We start from the raw sequence: 21,141 nt of genomic DNA, 5'->3' as shown, positions 1-21,141 counted from the left end.
AAAAATTTATAGTTACAGAACAAAGAAAGTAATAAATCAATACGTTTACCAGTTATGTTCCTGTTAGGAAAGAATGTAAATCTAAGAAGGTAAAACTACCAGGTTTTCATGTAGTATTCTTAACCTTAGGATTGAAGAAATCGAAAGACAAATTAAGCTTAGTGATAGAATTATTATCACTCTATTAATCATGAGAGTGATATGCTAGATACACAAATTAAGGCAATTAAGTATTAAGGAGTCCATGGTATCCCAAGACAGTGTGAGTCTCCACCTAAAGTATCCATCTTCCCATAATAGGTACCTTGAACTCAGCTAAAGCGTAGTATTTTTGCAGGATCTTTTAACACTACACAGCTCTTCAAGACAGTACACTTCACACCATTTACGAGGTCAGCATCTCTCAAAGGTTTGCTCTTCTCCAAAAGAAACCCCACGTTTTAGAAGTTAAAACCGTTGGCTTCATTTTAAAGAGGGCACATTCACATAAATGCCAAGAGAAAGAACAGAGGATACATATCGAACAGTTTTTGGACTCTGGCTCCTTTGCCAGTATCGCTTATAAAACTTCCTTCGGAGTACAAAATCAACAGTCTTTATTTGTGTTTACCAGGTATGTTGCATGAGGACATGCTTTAACTCAGCTGTGGAGAGGAAAAAGGTCAGCCGGGTGAATCTGGGACATAGTTTGCCAATTCCACCTACCTGTCACCTCAGAATACTGTGAAGCCACACACGGCCAGTCCAGCTGGTCTGTATGTACATTTATCAGCCGTGACCTGAGGCTTGGGAGTTTACATTTCTGTCATGACTCCCAGATAGGACAGATATTAAGGAAATCCAAAACCATTCTGATACTCAAATGTTTGACCACACTTCAGGGTTTCCCTGCCCTTTCAAGTACCTCTGCTAAGTGGCTCTGTCAGGTAGGCATACCTGGGGTTCAGGGAGGATAACAGGTATGGGATCGGAGCAAGAACATTCTTTCCCACTAACCTAAGAAATAAGGAAGCATGTTAAAATAAAAGTAGAGTCCAAAAGGTTAGAAGAATTCATGCTCAGGGGAATCTGATATCACACGTGATCTTCTGGGCGTCAACAGCAGGAAAGGCTCTAGCTTCCTCCCCACCCCCAGGGCCTGCGGGTCCCGGCGGCGCCCTAGCTCCAGCCTAGCCTCCTGGGGCAGTGGCCTCTGCTCACCATGGCGTTGCTGGGCAACTTCTTCTGCTACCTACTGGTTGCCTGGCTATGCTGGCCAGGGCTCGGTGTGCCCCTGGGGTCGGGGTATCGCGCCCCAGCTGTAGGTGAGTGGACCGATTTTGACTGCACGGGACGGTGGAGGGGGTCGGCGAAGTCGCGACGGTGCGTGGGCGGCGGGGCACAGTACGCGGCCACGCTGGTCACTGTGACCCAAGGCCAGGCAGCAAGGTCACTGGGTCTGATCCACGGTGGGGGTGCCCTGTTGGCGCCAGTATCGAGCCGCCTGCTGGGCGTTTGTTTACATCCCGGGTCTGCCTTGTTTAGTTCCCAGGGGAGGAAAGTCTGAAGCTGTTGTCTGGTGGGAAAGGTAACTCGGAATTAGCTGTGGGCATTCCCTGAGTCACCTTGTCTGGGTCCCCACACCTTGCGTGTAGTTTCAGTCCCATTCCGAGCGTCCTGTTCTGTTCTGCTCAGTGACGTCGGAGCCTTTTTTCTGCCTCTTCAGGTCTCCCAAGGCGGCTTGTCTCATCCATACTTAATATAAAACCTGTGAGCCTTTCCCTATCCCTTGGTGCACTTGGGTCCTCCTGTTGGGAACAGGTCTGTTTAACACTTAGCCGGGTGCCTATTTCTGTTTTTGTAATCATGACCTCCCCCCACCCCCACCCCCTACCCATCCCCTCAGTCCCCTTTCCCCCAGCAGTAGCAGCTTCCAAACTTGGTTTAAGAAAAACCAACCCACCGACCAAAAACAGAAAGAAACAGATCCAGACGGGTGGGGATGGGTACCCGGGGACAGTTTAACCCTCTTAGTTTCTCTCAAGTTAGAAAATCGCTGTCCAGACTGAATGTAAGACTGTAGAGTGTCTTCTGGGTTTTAAAACGGAAAGTAAAGCTCCTTCTTCCCCATCTCCCTAATAAAAATAATTGCTCTAGTTGGGGGGGGGGGGTTCTGTTTTGATTTAGGGAGAGCGCTGTCCTTGAGATGTTCAGGTGTGCTCCGAACTGAAACTCTTCTGCTGGCTCCTTTCCACACCGGCCTCTGATCTGCATCCGACTTCCCTGAATGGGGTCCAGAGAATCCCTTCTCTTTGCTTAGGAGTGAATTGCGCCTGACTTTGCTGTCGAGCTTTTGCAAGCCACAGCTCCATTTCATTTCTGGCAAATAACGCTCGTACCCAGAAGTTACCCCGAGCATGTGTATGTCTGCTCCTGCCCCGTGTTTTTATATTGCTGGAAGCGTGCTCGGCTCCGAATTTTGACCTGGAACTGTCTCAGGCTGCACCACAGGCAAATTCGCCTTTGGTTTGAATGAATCAATGGATGAAAGTGTTCATGAAACTTTGCCGGGTAAAATGTGAATCTCCTTCCTATATCTTCCTGTTTTGGCAGGGGATGGACACTGGTTTCACATTGCGTGGATTACTTTACATGCTTTCCACTTGATGAGGAGGCCTCTCTCCTCTGGCCCCTTTGCACTTCCCTCCACGACTTCCACCCAGCCTCGCCTCTGCTTGTTTCCTAACTGTTTAAATGCCCAGTCGTGGGTTTTCCCCCAAGCCAAGTCCTTGTGGCTAGAGGACAACCACCCTGGCGTTGTTTACTTGGGTGTATTTGGCTCCATTTTTCAAAGATTTAGTAGGCTGTCACCTGCTGGTGTACCTAGCACATAGCAACTGACATTATAAATAGATCAACCATCGCCTATTTAAACAACTACATACAATTAATTGTCCGTGTATGTGGTGCTTGGGTTTGCTGGGACATATTATTAAACGTTCTTTGAAGTTTCTTCCTGAAATGTTTAAGTATCTCGTTAAATAAATTTGAGCATTTACGTAGACGTGCGGAACACACATATCTTGAGAAATCTTTGAAAAGTGTGTAGAGTATAAGAAAGCAATTTTTGGTAAAAAAAAAAAAAACAAACTTTGGGCTTTGAACGAGAAAATTTGGATTTCAGTGTGTTGTTGACTGTGTCACAGGGTCTATTGGTGGTCTTACAAACACACACTCACGAACACACACACACTTTATGTAGTTAGGATGTACAACCTCCAGAGGTTCTGACTCATTTACAGCCAGCTTGTAGAGTTTTAATTACCCCCTTATTTGTCTATCCAGCAATGTAATGTGGTATAAATCCCACCTCGGCATCTGGAGAAACAGGTTCTAGCTTAGCTTTCATTGCCTGGTCACATGATCTACAGGGAATCCTGAAATTTGCCTTGGCCTAAATGCCATTAATTATAAAATTAAAGAATCTTTATTAAGGGCTCACTCCGCCAGACATATTCCTGTCCATGAGCTGTGCGGACCAGGTACTGAATTACGTCAGAGGGATGTATTCTAAATCCATCTCAAGTTTTGGATTATGAAAATTTAATCCATCTGTGATCTCCTTTACTTTAATCCTCAATGTTCCTTACGTGTAGATGTGATTAGGTACTTTGACACAAGGCGGCTTACTTGACTAAGTATGTGAGAGACATTGTACAGTGATTAAAGGCAACTTGGGTTCTGAAGTGTGAACCAGGGTCAGCCCTTTTCTTTAGAACACATGGCCTGGGTTTAATCTCCGTGTGCTCTGCTTTCCGGCCTTTTTTGCTGGACGATAATGATGAAAAGCTCACAGAACAGTACTGAACATGTCATAAGTACCGGATGAAGTTGATCAGTTACATGCGAATGGGAAAGTTCATTGTCAGGTTGCAGGTTTTACATAATAATGATCGTAAAACTAACATGTAGCTTGTTCAGAGTCAGGTGCTTTCTGAGGGCTGAAAGGATCTTAAAGGACACCATTCCCACTCCCATCTGACAGATGAAACAGGCCAACATCATACAGACAAATTAATTACTGGGTGCTAATCACTTATGCTGGAAATCAGGCTGTTTGATTCTGACTCCAATCTGTTGTCTGCATAGTTACTGTACATTTGCAGTCTACAAATATCACAGCACAGGCTGGCGCAAAAAAGAGACGCAGTCTACATATACCCCACGAAATGGCAACCTGCATAATTCCAATCTAACTGCTTTCTCTGCTCTGGGTGCTAGATAAAGTGAATCTGAGCTCAAGATACAGTTTAGAGTGTCTTCTACTTTGTAAAAGGAAAGAAATTACTCTTCGCTGATATTTTCAAATAGCAACTACTGAGTAGTTGACCACTTATACACCTTTATATCAGTTTACATCCAGATTTTATGTAAACCCTTGTTATAAAATTATGATGATGCTGGCAAGAAATGAATGCCAAAATGATAACTCATCGTTGCTACTTAGCAAGTTCACTGTAGTTTTAGTTTCATTTCTGAGGCTATAATCAAATGGTTGTTCTATTATTGCTGGTGAGAGACCAGATCTTTTGGATTCAGACTCCATCTTAGAGAACCTGACCTAAGGTTAAACTCCACCAACAGGCCAGTACCTAGCATCAGTTTCTAGATTACCCCCCAGCCCACCCCCAAGACCTGTGTCTAACATCAGTTTCCAGGTTATTCCCCCATAAATCTGCACCTCCAGGTTCCAAGCCCTCCCCTGACGCTTCACTTCCTAACAACCACCAATCAGGAAGAAAGTTAAGTTTATGGTTTGGCTCCCAACACCAGCCAATTATGTTAAAGGCCACAATGGCTCCCCAATGCGTACCAGGTTCCTTTTCTTGCCTCCATAAATACTTGCTTAAAACTAGGCTCACGACTCTACCTTTCTGGTGTGTCGGGTTGGTTGGGAACCCAAGCTCCAGCTTGAAGAAAGGGACCCCAATGTGATTGCATCCGAATCGGCTCTTTGGTGGTCTTTTAGGGTTCACAAACATTTCCTGGCACAAGAACTGGGAAGTCTTTGAGCAGGAACTTAAAACAACTACTCAGCATCCCCAGACTAGAGCAGAGAATAAAAGATGCATGCTTGCACACATTACAAAATCTGGGATCACCTGCTTGGGGACTGGTGCCTTACACTGTGGGATGGGTCTTTCCACATCAAGTTTCTTATAGGCAGGCCTGATGTAGAGAAGCCCTCTTTGAGATGTCTTTTTAGATTGTGTCAAATTACAATCAAAACACTGTCACGACTGTTTTCAATGTATTTTTCCCATGATGTTTTATTAAGTTGTATTGTCTTTGCATAGAGTTTAAAAGTTTACATTCTATTTGTTTTCCTGTGTTTCTTCTGATGTGTTTCGGATGCACATTAGAATCGGAGTGAGATAAAAACTCTTTAACATGGTTTGGCAGCATATTTGGAAGACTATTTTGAAGAGCACTTCAAGGACAATCTGGACAAAATGCATAAAATATACTCACTAAATAAGTATGGTAATTAAAACGAGATAAAGGAAATGTTTTCTCGTTTGTGATTCCAAAATTTAGTTCAATAGTCAGGTTTTTAAAGGATTCCCTTATATGAAAATCATATATGCTGCAAATACTCACCACCTTAACTCCTTGACCCAGTGTATTAGTTACCTTTGGTTGCTGCAATAAAATACCATGACCGAGACACCCTCTAGAAACAGGAGTTTATTTATTTTTATTTGGCTTTATCCAGAAGAGGAGGATGTGACACAGGAGTTGCATCAGGAAGCTCAGTAATCACACTTTCAACCTCAAATCCAAAGCAGAGACAGGATGAGGCTAAGCACTTTCAAAACTCTCCCCACTGTGACCCAGTTTTTACACTGAGGCGCCACCTCCTGAAGGTTCCTCGATTTCTCCAACTGGGGTCTAAATATTCAAATACCTGAGTCTATGAGAGACATTTTTCATCCAAACCATACCCAGCATTAGTTTCTCTACTACAAACTCAAAACAATGAGTCCACCTTCATATGTATGTATATGTGTATATGTATACATATAGTATAAATAATAATTTATATAATTAAATTATATATTATAGGTTAAATTATATAATATATATGTATATATGATATAAGTATAACTAATTAATATAATCAAATTACTACATATAATACAATATAGTTAATATAATATATATAATTAATTAACAATAGCAATAAATAACATGAATGTAAATGGAATAAAATATGAATATATGAAATAAATATATAAATGAATATGAACACATATATTTATTTATATATATAAATTCTTAACACCACACCTATTATAAAACACTGACTCATTGTGAAAGGTACAATTTGTTCCAATAATTCATTCAATGTAGTATTTCTTAATGATTTCCAAGTAGAATTGCTGTCAAATAAATTTGGCTTTTCCCTAAGCTCAACAGGAAGATTCTCTTTGAAGAGCTGCTTCCCACAATATTAACAGTGAGTACACATGTATGCTGGTCATACCTCTGACTAATTAGCTTTTAGGACTTTCTCAGAGATCCTGTGTCTGTCACAGGGACATTAAGGATTCATGTTTTTTTATGCATATAAAAATATACTGAGATAAATAAAGCATATAAAAATTAACTGAGATAAATATTTCTTGAGTCTGCACTCTACTTACTTGTGAAGTCTTGGTGAAGTAAACAATATTTTTAAATCATTGTTTTTCTACAAGAGTAAGGCAAATAATTTGCTAAATCTCAAATTCTGCAAGAAGACATGTTATTGCGACACAGTATGAAATGAGCTCATTGGCCTCTCAGAAAGGTGGCCCCAAACGTCTTGCTGTGCAGCTGAATCTTGACACAGTCTTGGAGTGGTCACGCTAACTCATGGCTTGTTTTCACACATGTAAGCAGTATGTTCTGCTATTTGAATTTTCTTCATCTCATAGGAGAGAGTTGCACTTAACTTCATGGTGCAAGAAACACTGATACTGTGCCAGGAGGCACATAGGTGTCTTGGTCTTACTCTAAACACAAATTTATCAGTATTTCTTTTCTCACCAACAGGGCAGTTTTGGCATGTGACTGACTTACATCTAGACCCTACTTACCACATTACAGATGACCATACCAAGGTGTGTGCTTCATCTAAAGGAGCAAATGCCTCCAATCCTGGCCCTTTTGGAGATGTCCTGTGTGACTCTCCATATCAACTTATTTTATCAGCCTTTGATTTTATTAAGAATTCAGGACAAGAAGCATCTTTCATGATATGGACAGGGTAAGTACATATATAAACTCTCAGTGATATTGCATTGACCTACATACAGTGTGGTAGTCTTCATGAGAGTACTAAATGTCATTATAAATTCTATGTGTTAAAACATGCTAGGTCTTCTGTACCGGTGAAGGCCCCCTACAAGTGAGTATCTACAAATTGAACTCAGTGAGTTAAAAAGAAAAAAGAGGGAACATGAAATTAGGGGGGACAGGGAGGTGGGTGTAAATCTAGAAGTTAGTGGGGAGAATGGAAAGTGAATATAATCAAATTAGCCTGTATGTGAAGCTATCAGAATTAATAAAATGTTATGTACTGCTACTGGGCCACATAGTTAATACTAAATTAGTGATGAAAACAATTTTAGAAATCCTGTGAGGTGGTTTTTTTTTTGTAGTATAGCCTTTACAGATATGTTTGTGATAACCAAGAGATGATTCTATAAATAACACATTTGCACCACTCTCTTGTGATATTGGTTAATATGACAGTAATTTTTATTGAATAAGTAAGAATAAAATATAAAAAAATGCATGTTAACCTATGATGTCCATTTTGTGAAGCTTCGCTTTATAGATAACTGTGGTAAAGACTATATTTCTAGATCCTGAAATAGATTATTGCTTATTCTTAAAAGGTGTTTACTGTGTATAGAGGGTACTGTTTTAATTAATTTCTATTCTAAAACAATTAATCTTTATATCTATATATTAATTTTTATATAATCCATATGTGGCACATATAATTTATATATAATTAATATTATTAGTATTAATTAATTCTTTATAATAATCTTTAGATCTCTGGATCATTATTTCCATGAAAGAGGCAAGGAAATGAATCACTGAGATTCTAAACAACTTGCATATATATATATAGTTACTTGTTGTTAAAACTGATATTTGAACCTATGCTTTTGGTCCTGCAATCTACTTTTGGCTGATCATGTGGTGCTTTTTATAAATCCTCAGCCTGACAGTGAAATCGGCTGGAGTTTCTTGTACTACTCCCCACCCAACCCCCCTTTTTCATAGAATTGTCATAGAGGGTAGTTTATCTCGTTCCACCCCACCCTCTTTTGAGGTTGTGTTTTGCTCTGTAGTTAAAACTGATCTTGAGGTACGGGGCTCATACTTGCTCAGTCTACTGAACGACTGGCTCCTCTGACGCTTCGGCTTTAGCTTGCTTTTCTAAAGTGGACATCTATAACAATAGCTACAGCAAGCGATGCATACGTCCGGGGATTTTGTTCTTCACATTTCTGTCTCCTTTCCAGGGACAGCCCACCTCATGTCCCAGTCCCTGAACTCTCCACAGGCTCTGTTATAGAGGTGATCACTAACATGACAGTGACTGTCCAGAACCTGTTTCCGAACCTCCAGGTTTTCCCTGCACTGGGCAATCATGACTACTGGCCACAGGTAAAACTGCCCTCAGCGTCTAGAAGTGCTTAGATGATTTCTCTATTAGTCGTGTCAAAGTTATGACAGAGGTGACATATAAAAGTGGGTCTCAAAGAAGCACTTCTGTGAAAACCATCACGGAAGGCTTTAGGTGACTTCAGAAGATTTTAAAACAAAAGTTATAAAAAAAAATTTTAAGGCAATAAAGCATTTTAGAAACAAATCACATAGTTTGTGAATTATTAATTTCCTTTTTTCTGCTATAAACTTCTTCAATTTTCTCGGTCCTCTGGATATAATTTCTTATTTATTTTTTCAGTTCCGTGACAGGCTTAGCAAGGCAAAGTGAATATTGACAAATGTTGACATTTTCCAGAACCTGCTAGATATATGAAAATCATCACCTTCTGATTTAAGATAGATTGTTATTAAAGACACAACTAAAGTATTAAAACTGCCAAAGGGAAGATCCATGTTCCAAGTCAGCTTTTGCGATTCAGATGTAAATCAAGGCAAAATTTATTTCCAGAATATTCAATGCTGAGGTGACCTGACTCCAGTCACTCACAGAAGCCATTTGTTAAGGTACCTGTGTATTCTCAGTCACTGTACAAGGTTCTGTTACAGAAATTTGTTCATGAGAATTTAGAGTTCTATCCTTCCTCATTCAGAGATCTTGCTCAGTTTTGGGTAACTCACATATCTCTTGTGTGTAGGTCATTGGTTTATAAACAAGAGTGACAATATTTATCTTGAAAGTTCTTGTGCAATTAGTGATAATATATGAAAAGTGTATTTCCTGGCACCTCATAAGCCCTCATAACAGGGTTATTATCTCATCCCCCAAATGAATTCTTTCTGGATTTCCTTGAGGATAAATTCCTCTGGATTTTATCTCCATCTTTCAAGTCAAATCTTAAATCAAGTCAAAAATATAAATAGCAACTTTTATAAATTGTCCTAGCTATAGGTCAATTGGGCTTCATAAATACAAATTACATATTTTTTTCCTATTTCTATCTTATGGGTTTTAATTTACTGATGGAGATTGATTCCAGGATCTCCCACATGTTCAGCCCCAGCCTCCCACAAACCAACTAAGCATGTTCTGCCCTGTTGAATTTTATTTTCAGTCTTTATCTTGTGTTTTGTGTGTGTGTGTGTGTGTGTGTGTGTGTTTCTATTATTCTCCACACCCAACTAATCTTGTGTGCCCTCACACACCTTCACCTCACAGTTTTAGATATATCAAGTATCACATGAAGTTTTAGAACAGATTCTTCTAAAGACTTCTATCGTGGCCACAATTTTAGAGCGCACTACTATAAAATTTGGGTGCAATTTCTCCATTAAAAGCCTTTAAACCTGCACGGCTACTCTGTAAACCTGCACAGAGATGTACAACCACCTCAGCTGGTCATCAGAAGCATATCTAGGAATTCTTTCCCATTACAGTTCAAGCAGTGTGGACCAGGGCTTCTATTTTCTTCTACCTGGGTAAGACAGGTGCTGCCAACCTCATGGGTTATGTCCCTTCCAGATTTAACTCATTTCTCAGTGGTAGTGAGGTCTCAGCCAAAAGGACTGAAGGACAGCCTGATGCATAGCCAACTGGATGTTAAAGCGGTAGTGGGTAGATATGGGGTGGGGATGGCTCTGATTGACAACTTTTTGGATGGTTTACCTTGCTAATCTGGTGCTCCTAGTCTCTATATTGAAAGTTGGAAAATTTAGAGTGATTGTTAATATAAGAATGACACTTTATAATAAAACAATAAGGAGCCACTTTAGGACAAATTTTATATATTTTTTATATATTTTAAAAGATTTTATTGCTCTTTCTCTCTCTCTCTCTCTCTGTGTGTGTGTGTGTGTGTGTGTTTATGCACATAAATATGATGCCAAAAGAGGTCAGGGACATCAGATCCTTTGGAACTGGAGTTACAGTCAGTTTTAAACCACTCAACATGGTGGCTGGAAATCACTGTCAGTCCTGTGAAATACATATTCTTAATTGCTGGGCCATCTTCTTCAGTTTCTATAGTTTTATATATTTTATTATTTAAAATTGACAATATGTTGTTGCAACGTAGCCTGCCACAAAGAAACTGGTGTAAATCAAAAGCCAGCAGGTATAATATGAATCTTGAAGGAATTGTGCAGCTTTAGAACAGAATTCTAAATGGCTTTACTAAAATATCAGGTTGCTGAATTTTCTCCAATCTTACCGCACACTACCGAAGTCTTGCCTGCTCAGACTTAGACTTGCCTTCATTGTCTTAGGAATACAATCTTTTACCTCATCGTTCACTGAAACCCTGGTCAGGCCTCAGGTGTGAGCTTCTGTCTGCATGTAGCACACACCTCTATACTGCAATGTTTATGGCTCAACATTCATTTTTGCTTTAAGGTCAACTTGAAATTGCTTCTCAATTTTCACCTTAAATGCTGCCTTCGTTCCGCTCATGGCTTGTTCTTGTTCTGTGCTCCTAGGACCTCTATGGCAACATGTCCTAAACATGTCCTAAACATGTTCTAAACATGTCCTAAACATGTCCTAAAGTTAGCCTATCACCTTTTGTCTGCTTTTCCCCCAGCTAGTTATGAGTTCATTAAATACTAAATTTACCCTTGTGCCTATAGAAGACTAACATAGTCAGCACTCAAGCAATATCTGCATTAATGAATCTAAATATCTTTAGAATCCCAATTAAGGATTATCTTCTTTGTGGCCAGGACCAGCTGCCAATTGTCACCAGTAAGGTCTACAGTGCTGTAGGTGACCTCTGGAAACCCTGGCTGGATGAAGAAGCTATTAGCACTTTAAAGAAAGGTTAGTGAGACCCCTTTGCTTCCCTTTCCCCCACTTCTTTAGGCCTAAATCTTCCACATTTGTTTGAGTCTTCTGGTTCTAGTGTCTGTACCCACTTTGTATGAATGAAATTAATTCACAATGCAACCCTAGGACATGTGTGAACGTGTTTATCCAGTGAAGGCACTCTTTGGTTTCCTGGTCCATTCTCAACCAAGATGTTCCATGTGCAGAAAAGGCTGAATTTTGAATGTGAATATAATAAATAAAAGTGTGTGACTGTAATTGGAACATAGATTGAGAAGAAAGTATAGATACTTTTAACCCCAAAAGTACAATGTTATGAAGAAACAGCTTACCAGCAAGAATAACTAAGGTTTTCATGTGTGCCTTGAGCTGTTCTGAAAGAGTGCACAGCAAGTCCTTCCCCGGGTGGAGCCTCCCTTCCCCTTCCCATGGGCTGCCCCTGAAAAGATGATGTGTGAAGCTACAGAGTCAAAGCTTCGTGGAGGTGCCAGGAATGTGGAGTAGCATCCAAGGGAAGAGGCAAGTGCAAGCAGAGCCAGCCTGGGGCCCGTGTGACATGCACTGAGGAGGCCATAGGGCTGCACAATTGGAGCTGATATCCCACTGCCAGGTAGATGCCAGACACAGAGTTAGGATCCAGTATTTATCCTTCTGAGTGTCCATCTTGCTTTTGTCCGAGCCTTCCTTGTTATTGGCCCATCCCTCCCTTTTGGAATAGTAATGCGTGCTTAGTAAGCACTCATCACTGTGATAAAATACCTGAACTGAGATAAACAACTTGAGGGAGGAGGAGTCCTTCAGAGAGTTTCTGCTTTCAAAGGTCCGTTGATTCATGGTCTTCTATCCAAAAGGCTTCAGGCCCATGTTGAAGCCAAGACAACATAGCAGATGTGCAAAAAAAAATGATTACTAATATTCTGTATAAAGTAATTAATGCTGGAAATTGATATGGCGGCAGTTATTCCCTAGCTAGTTCCCAAAATCATAACACAAAGACCTTTTAATATTTCAAAGCATAGGCTTTTGCTAGACAAACTCTCAACTAGTTCATCTTAAGCTGACCAGACACCCATCTTAAGCTAGCCCCATCTGACATGGATATACCTTACAGGCCTGTACTCACATCACCTCTGACGTCTCCTGGAAGAATATTCTTCTTTTTTCTGTTTTCCAGAGTTCCTTTCTTCTTCCCAGAAGGTCTGCCTACCTTTCTCTACTGCCTAATGACAGGCTCTAGCCTTTCATTGGCCAATTAACTTGAGGATCAAGGTTTGCACAATAGCTGGTGCCTGTGAGGATCTACTTGTCTTGGACCAACCAGGTCTTGGGATACAGTATTTAGTATTTGAATACCAGACCAACCCACTACATAGACCAGTTTGTTAGAGAATAGGCCCATACCTCATGTCAATCATAAAAGAGGGTGGAGAGTTGAAAGAGAGCTAGAGGGGGAAGGATGAAGAAAGGGAAAAGGGGACAAGGAGAGTAAGAAAAACTACAAGGAGTCAGTGTGAGCAGACACAAGACATTCCTTTTGAAGATATTCCTCCTGTGTTCTACTGCCTGTAGTTGGCTAATCCCTACCTCCAATGGCGTAGTTAACTTATCAGTGGGTTGATTTTTATGCCCCTGTATGACTTAGAAACCTCTAAATATGGACATCGTCTGAGTCCAGTGCTTCAACACATAAGGATCTTTGGGAAATTTTCAAGTCTAAACTATAGCAGAATGTTTTACCTTGTTACATTGGTTACATTGTATGTTGTAAATATGCAACTTATAAAAGTTTTTTTTTTAATTTACTTCTTGGAAGGTAGATACAGGTGTATCTTTGAGTGGCTGTGATCAGTTAACCTAGCTTGGTGAGGTCCAGTCCCTGTCTCAATAAACAAGATATATAGCATTTGATGAATTTTACTTGAGAGGTTGGCCTCTGGCCTCTACATGCACATCCATGTGAATACACTCATGTGTGCATGCACGTGCAGTATTCACACAACTATTACTGTGGGGAAAATTATACTGTGCTATGACTGTGGGGTAAAAACTGGAAGTTAAAGAGGCCATAATTAGTCATGATTTAAAGCACAGAAGTGGATGATTGGTGGGCACAGGACAAAAAAATATCAGGCAGAAGATCAGAGAGGCTCACTCTGAATGAGATGAATAATTTGTGTCTGTCGCCACTGGCTCATGGGTAGGGTTGGATATGTGCTTTTTGGGGGGTGTCTGTAGCAGGATCCTGTGCATCTCCATTCTTTAGATGTTATAATTCAAAAATTCTCTCATAATCTTAAGTCCTATTATTTAAAACAGAGCCTATTGCACAAGTTGTTATATTTTTAAAGTATTTTTTGAGATTAAAATAGAATACCATTATTTCTTCTTTCCTCCCTCCAAGTCTCATGTATGTCTCCCTTCTTGCTTTTTCAGTGCACAGACTCTTTCTGTGTTGTTACTTATGTGGGTGGATGGATGGATGGAGATATAGCTTTCTAAACATGTAAATACAAGTTGCTTAGTCTGTATAATGATGCTACTTGTGTGTTTTCAAGGGTGAGCATTTGGTATTGGATAACCAATTGGTGTGCTCTTGGCCTGGAGAAGACTATTTCTCCTCTTGTCATTTCTTAGTTTCTGAAGCTCTTTGTCTAAGGTTGAAGTCTTGTGAGCTTTTCTCCTTCCATGTTTGCATGTCTATTTATGTTGTCATGTATAGGCAACCATGCTGGTGAAACTTCATGTCTGTATCTTTCTGATATTTCTTGGAGACACAATCTTACAAAGTCCCTGATCCCTTGGCTCTTACAATCCTTCTCCCCCATTTCCCACAGTGATCCTTGAGTCTCAGGTGCTGGGATGCTGTTGTAGATCTTAAAGTTGTGGCAGAGAACCATGGCTCTGTATTCTGATCAGTTGCAGATTTGTCTAATATAAATTGTTATTTTAAGAAATTCAGCTCCATTGCCCACTGCCCAACTATTCCTATTGGATACAACTATGCCTACTTTGTAATCTTACATATTGGTCCTAACAAGTGGTCAGCTTAATGTTAACTTAGATCCTTACCCAAGCAGTGAGAAAGCCGGGCTACGCTGTTAACATTAAGAATTCACTTTCCCAAGTGTCTGCATAAGTGTGTTCCTGTTCCTAACGTGTGCTTTCCACTTGTTTTTACAGGTGGTTTTTACTCACAGAAGGTTGCAAGCAAGCCAGACTTGAGGATCATTAGCCTAAACACAAACTTGTACTATGGCCCAAATGTCATGACCCTGAACAAGACAGACCCAGCAAATCAGTTTGAATGGCTGGAAAATACACTCAACAGCTCTCTGCGAAATAAGGAGAAGGTAGATCCCATAGAATGGAATTCGCAGCAGACTACCAGAAAGCTAAATTTGTTTACTTAGCTTGGGGCAGAATCAGGAACTAACAGAAGTTGTAAAAATTAAAAAAGGTTTTTTAAAAGTTGACTAAAGTCAATATTCTTCTGCCATCGGGGAGTACAGAACAAATGGGACACGTGTCAGGACGGTAACCTTGATGGCTGCAGTCACAGCTCTTTGTTTTTTTCTCTCAGCAAAAGGGACAGGGGTATGTTTGCTTTCTAAATTTCAGTTAATGTATGTCCACTCGTGGGTATCCAGCTGTCACTTAGTAATAATGATGTGACATTATTAGTAATAATGTGCAAACAAGTTGCCCTGTGTCTCCTATCTCCTTTCCCAGGTATACATCATAGCGCACGTTCCAGTGGGCTACCTCCCTTATGCAACTGATACCCCAGCAATGAGACAGTACTATAATGAGAAACTGGTTGATATTTTCAGAAGATACAGCTCCGTCATTTCGGGACAGTTCTATGGCCACACCCATAGAGACAGCCTTATGATTCTTTCAGATAAGAATGGTAATGAATGTGTTTATGCAGATCTCAGCCCTCCTCTCTGGAGCATGACTGTGACAGGCTGGTGTGCTTACTGGTCAAAACATTTAAAGCTCTGCTTAAAGATGAGATCTGTCACCTTTTCTAATTTATCTCAAATGGTTATATGCTGAGTGCCCAAATCATAGGATCGGGTATGTGGCTGGATTTCTTTAACATAAGCTCTAGGCAGCTGGGCAGGGCCAGAATTGCTTGTTTGACAGCCACACGGAACCACTCAGCTCACTCCAAGTTTCTGTCAGACAATTGAGTGTGCAGAAATAGTATTTATTATTTACCTGCTAGATTCAACTTTCCCTCTATTTTTTTCTCAGAATTTAAAGTACAAATCATAATTCACTCAGTGCCTTAAATTACAATCGACTCATTTGCAAATGCTCTTGTTACTCACACCGAAGGGAGGGAAAACTAGAGGAAGTGATAGCAAGAAAAGGGTTCGATTTTGTGTAGGGAAGAGGGAAACAAGTGTGTGCTCCTCAGTATTTTGACAATAGTTTTGAAAAAAAATTGCCTACCCCATGATAGGTTAAAGGCCTTGCACACCCTAAAATTGCATTCTTAAAGCAGACATATGTTACATATGTAAATATTCTTATTTTTACTTTTTGTTTTGAAACAGAGTCTTACTGTGTAGCTCTGGCTGTTCTGGAACTCACTATTATAGCTTATATTATAACTATACTATATAAATATATACTTATATTCTTTATTGTATTTTGTATATATACATTTTATTTTTATATTAATTATCTTATCTTATATGTAAGTGTATATAATATTTATATAATATAAAGGGTGCTTTATATTATTCATTATTGTAACATATAAATACTACATAATTATAAATAATATAATTTTAATATTATTTATTAAAATAATAAACATTATATTTATTACAATATAAATATGTATTCACTATATTACTAAATATAAATACATATATATTTATGTATTATATCAGTACCAATTATATAGTGTGTTTATGTATTATATAAATATATATTTATAAGTATAATGTATAAATATTACATTAAAATATACTATAACTATGTTATAGTTATGGCAAATTATAACTATATTATAATTACTATTGTGTAGAACAGGCTGGCTTCAAATTCACGTGTACTTGCCTCTGTTCTCCATATGCTGAGATTAAAGGCTTGTGCCAGGTAAATTATTATATCATGATTGAAAGATTGCTTTAAGTAAGGTTAAAAAATAGACCAGGTTTTATTTTTGCTTGTGTGTGTGTGTGTGTGTGTGTGTGTCTGTGTGTGTCTGTGTGTGTGTGTGTGTGTGTGTGTCTGTCTGTATGTGTCTGTGTGTGTATGTGTGTGTGTGTGTGTCTGTATGTGTCTGTGTGTGTATGTGTGTGTGTGTGTGTCTGTGTGTGTGTGTATGTGTGTGTGTGTGTGTGTTATAGTAGACTTGCTTTTTTGAGAGAGTTTTAAATATATATAAATCTTGGCTCCCTCATTATCTGCACTGAACATTCATCACGATCTGACTGATGAGATCTTACTCATTTTCTTCCATCCCGTCGTTCTTTTTCCGGTGTCTCTTTATGATCATCCGTCCACTCTCTATCATTTCTTTTTCACCACTACCATCTATTTGTCTGTGACTGTCCGTCTGTCTTCTGTCATCTGTCTGTTTCAATGATCTCTCTCTCATCTATCGGTTATGTATCTATCATCTATCAAGTATCTATCTAATCTATGTATATCCTACCGGGCATCTATTTGCAACTACTTATCTGAAGTGCTGAAAACTGACTTTAGAATATCAAGTCAATAATTTCTCTGTATAAATTTACAATCATTGTTAGGATTTATAGATAATTTATATAGGCATAATAACATTCATTTGTGTAACAAAATCAGTAACAGCTCTTTGATATTGCTACTGAATATCCTTATTTTTTCAAAAGTAACATTATAATTGCTTTGAGGCATGGTTAATCAGTGACCATTATATTTGTCTATTGATCTCTTAACCTAAGCTGTTTATATTTTTAAAGTTAAATTAAACGTTATAATATATACCTGATTTGTCGTTGCTGTTGTTTAGGGAATCCAATAAATTCTGCGTTTGTGGCGCCGGCTGTTACACCAGTGAAAGGAGTTTTAGAAAAAGAGACCAACAATCCTGGTGTCCGCCTATTTCAGTACAAGCCTGGTGATTACACCTTGCTGGTAAGTCGGAGCACTTTCAGTTGATCTAACGTGTGTATATACGTGTCTCTGAAGTTTTCACTCATTTAGTGAAATGTGTCTCAGAAATTCATGAGAAATGCACTTGATGCTAATATCTCACTGTGTCCTTATTTAAAGGTGGATGTCTGTTGTCATCCGATGGGTGGGTAGGTAAAGTTTGTGACATGTTACTGTCCCTTTAAGGACTTTCTGACCTTTTTGTTTGTTTAAGACTGGTTCTCATGTAGTGCAGGCTGCTCTAAAGCTTGCTGTATTCTTAAGACTACTGATCCTCTTGACTTTTCCTATCAGGCGATTGGATTATAGGTGCTCATCCCTATACCCAGGTTTATGGGATGCCAGGGACTGAGCTCAGGACCTTGTGTATGCAAGGCAGACAGGCACTTGAACAAGGGAGGGACAGCCCAACTTTGCTACATTTTCAAAGCTTTCACTAGATGTAGCCTTATTCGTGGACTTTGGTACATACTATTGCCCTCCCCAAGATGTATTAATTATTTTTAAATATTTATTTATTGAAATAAATATTTTAAAAGTTATTAAATAAGTAAATACATATTTATTTATTTTATCTGAGTATAGTGTTGATGTCTTCAGACACATCAAAAGAGAGTATCTAGATCGCATTACAGATGGTTGTGAGCCACCATGTGGTTGCTGGGATTTGAACTTAGGACCTCTGAAAGAGTAGTCAGTGCTTTTAGCTATGAGCCATCTCTCCAGCCCATATTAACTATTCTTCTCCCAAACATAATTGTTTGGAAAAGCACAGGACCCACCCAGACATATGCTCTGCCTTCAGCTGTTGCCAAACTGCTCTATGTTCTAATTTTTTCTTTTTGAAAATGGGAATTAAAATATGACTGCAGGGGCTCAGGAGATGGCTCAGTGGATAACATGCTTGCTGTATCAGGACCTAAGTTCTGAAACCCAGTAGCCACATAAAATGCCAGGCAAGTCTGTGCACATCTGACTCCCTAGTGCAGTGGTGGTGTTGAGACAAGACGCCCAAAGAGCTTGGTACCACCCATTCCAGATGAAAGGGGGACCTTGAGGTCCAGTGAAGAAACCCTGTCTCAGAAGAAACAAGGGAGAAAGCAATTGAGGAAAGTATCCAGTGTTGGCCTCAGGCATCCACCATACTTGAACCTATGCATACACAGTAACACACAGAAAAACGTACACACATAAAAATACATACCTATGTGTGCCACATGGATACGGGTATGACTGAATCATGAGTTCCTAAGATGTTTCCATGAAAAAAAAAATCAATGTAAAGCATTAAGAATAATGCTTAGCTCATATTAAGTTCTCAATATAAGTTAAGGTTTTAGATTTTCAGTTAGTTTTTTTTTTTTTTTTTTTTTTTTTAAGGAAAAACTCAAATTGAATTTGTGGCTCTATACTTTAGAAAAAATTGACATCAAAGGGCTGGCCATTTAGATAGTGGGTACTTCAACTGGGTAACTGCTCCATTGGCTTAATGTTGATGTAATTGTATTTCTAATTTATTTTTTTATAAGACATCTCTGTTATTCTGAATACTAAGAAAAGGAGGCAGAGGACAATTGGACTTTAGCAGTGAAAATGAAATTAAATGTTCATGAAGACTATTAATAAACTAGTTTAAATGAATTGTTTTACAATTGCCAGGTTAGGGATTTGAACTTCACACGTCTACATGAATACTCTCATATATTTATATGTGTATATGTATGCATATACATATATATATGTGTGTATATATATATGGTGCTTTGTATGTGAGAGTATTTACTGATGTAGAAAGATGCCCATCCTGTGATACCAACTAAATTACAAAGCAATTTAACATGAGTAGCATGAGTCCATTTATTTTTAAAAAGGCCAAAAAGTTAAACAGGAACAAATATTCTGGTATCTATTTGTGGTTCATATATAAAATAAGTATATATACATACACATACATATAGACATACATATATGCATACATATACATATATATACATATATACATACATACACACACACACACACACATATATATGTATATTTACACAAGTGCCAACAAGTATTAACAACTGGTGAGCTTGAGGAAATAGTTCCTTTATTTGTTCTGCTTTCTGGTTTTAAGATAGAAAATGCCAGTATCATTATCACAATCTCAAGCTGCCAAACCAACATCAACTGACTTGCAGCCTATGTGAGACTCTCAGACAGCATTCCTGAGCTGGTCTAGCTGCCTCCAGCACCAGACTGGTTTCTATCAACTGCTATTGGTTGGTCTTAACCTGTGAGAATTCAAGGCACTTTGTTTTGTATGTCTCACTGTATATAGGGATGATGTACTATTATATTCTTTGATTGTTTTTAAAGTTCAAAAAAGTGATGCAGGTTTTGGTGATTTTCCTTTGAAGTGATCTTAATGGCACTTTACATTCAGAATGTCGCAGAAAGTTTAATAAGACCTCTTCAAATGGTGCCACAGTGTTTGTGTGAACTGGGTCTGTTACTGTCTTCAATGCAGGACATGCGGCAGTATTACTTGAACTTGACAGAAGCCAATCTAAAGGGAGAATCCAACTGGACACTGGAGTACATCTTGACTCAGGCCTATGGTGTTGCAGATCTACAGCCAAAAAGCTTGCATAGATTAGCTCAGCAATTCGCTACCATAGACAGCAAGCAGTTCCTGAAATATTACTACTACTTTTTTGTGAGTTATGACAGCAGCTCAACTTGTGATCAGCACTGTAAGGCCTTACAGATCTGTGCAATTATGAATCTTGATAGTATTTCCCATGATGATTGCCTTAAGCGGTATTTGTAGAGCACAGTCACCAGTATTCCAGCTGTGTCTGAGGAAAAGAACTGCATCCTTGGTGCTCCTGAGATGAGCTTGTGAAGCACCCAGAGAGTCGGAGGGTTATTCTCTGGGCTTTTGTGCTTGTGAGGCTCAGATGCTGATACCAGGAACGTTCGAAATTAATTTCACACATTGAGTACATTTAAACTGTTCATTAACAGTGATATTTGGACATAAATATCTTGTCTTTTAATTTTATGTGATTACACCTTACTTACACCCTTGTAAAACTTGTCATCTATACAATAAAGCAGGTGACTTCTCTGTGGATCTCATGTGGTTGTTTGCTCTTGATGTTTTCGTTGTTGTTGTTTTGTTTTACTGGTTTTTTTTGTTTTGTTTTGTTTTTGAGACAGGATCTCACGCTATACCTCAGACTGCACAGGAACTCATGTAGTTTAGGCTACCCTGGAAACCACAATGACACTCTTGCCTCATCGTTTAAGGGTTGGCATTATAGTCCTGAACTACTGTGCCTGCTAATACTTTTAATGCTTCCTTTACTATTCGTATGATAATTTCAGCTATTTTGTTTTGTTCTGTTTTGTGAGATAGGGTTTCTCAAGGTAGTATTGGCTGTCCTGAAACTCACACTTATGGA

General features: G+C 39.0%; 1 protein-coding gene across 1 annotated transcript; it reads left to right on the top strand.

Moving 5' to 3' along the window:
- The first annotated feature begins 1,137 nt into the window (after nt 1-1,137).
- SMPDL3A (sphingomyelin phosphodiesterase acid like 3A) lies at nt 1,138-20,810 on the top strand. Its single transcript, XM_080937911.1, has 8 exons — nt 1,138-1,304; nt 7,078-7,291; nt 8,565-8,709; nt 11,428-11,524; nt 14,711-14,880; nt 15,260-15,440; nt 17,547-17,671; nt 20,202-20,810. The coding sequence occupies exons 1-8, from the start codon at nt 1,202-1,204 to the stop codon at nt 20,502-20,504; spliced, it is 1,338 nt and encodes a 445-aa protein (XP_080794037.1). The 5' UTR covers nt 1,138-1,201; the 3' UTR covers nt 20,505-20,810.
- Nucleotides 20,811-21,141: the final 331 nt, after the last annotated feature.

Source organism: Micromys minutus, assembly GCF_963924665.1.
Source record: "Micromys minutus genome assembly, chromosome: 25".
NCBI lineage: Eukaryota > Metazoa > Chordata > Mammalia > Rodentia > Muridae > Micromys > Micromys minutus.
Note: the sequence above shows the minus strand (reverse complement) of the source record. Positions and strands in the feature narration are given on the sequence as shown.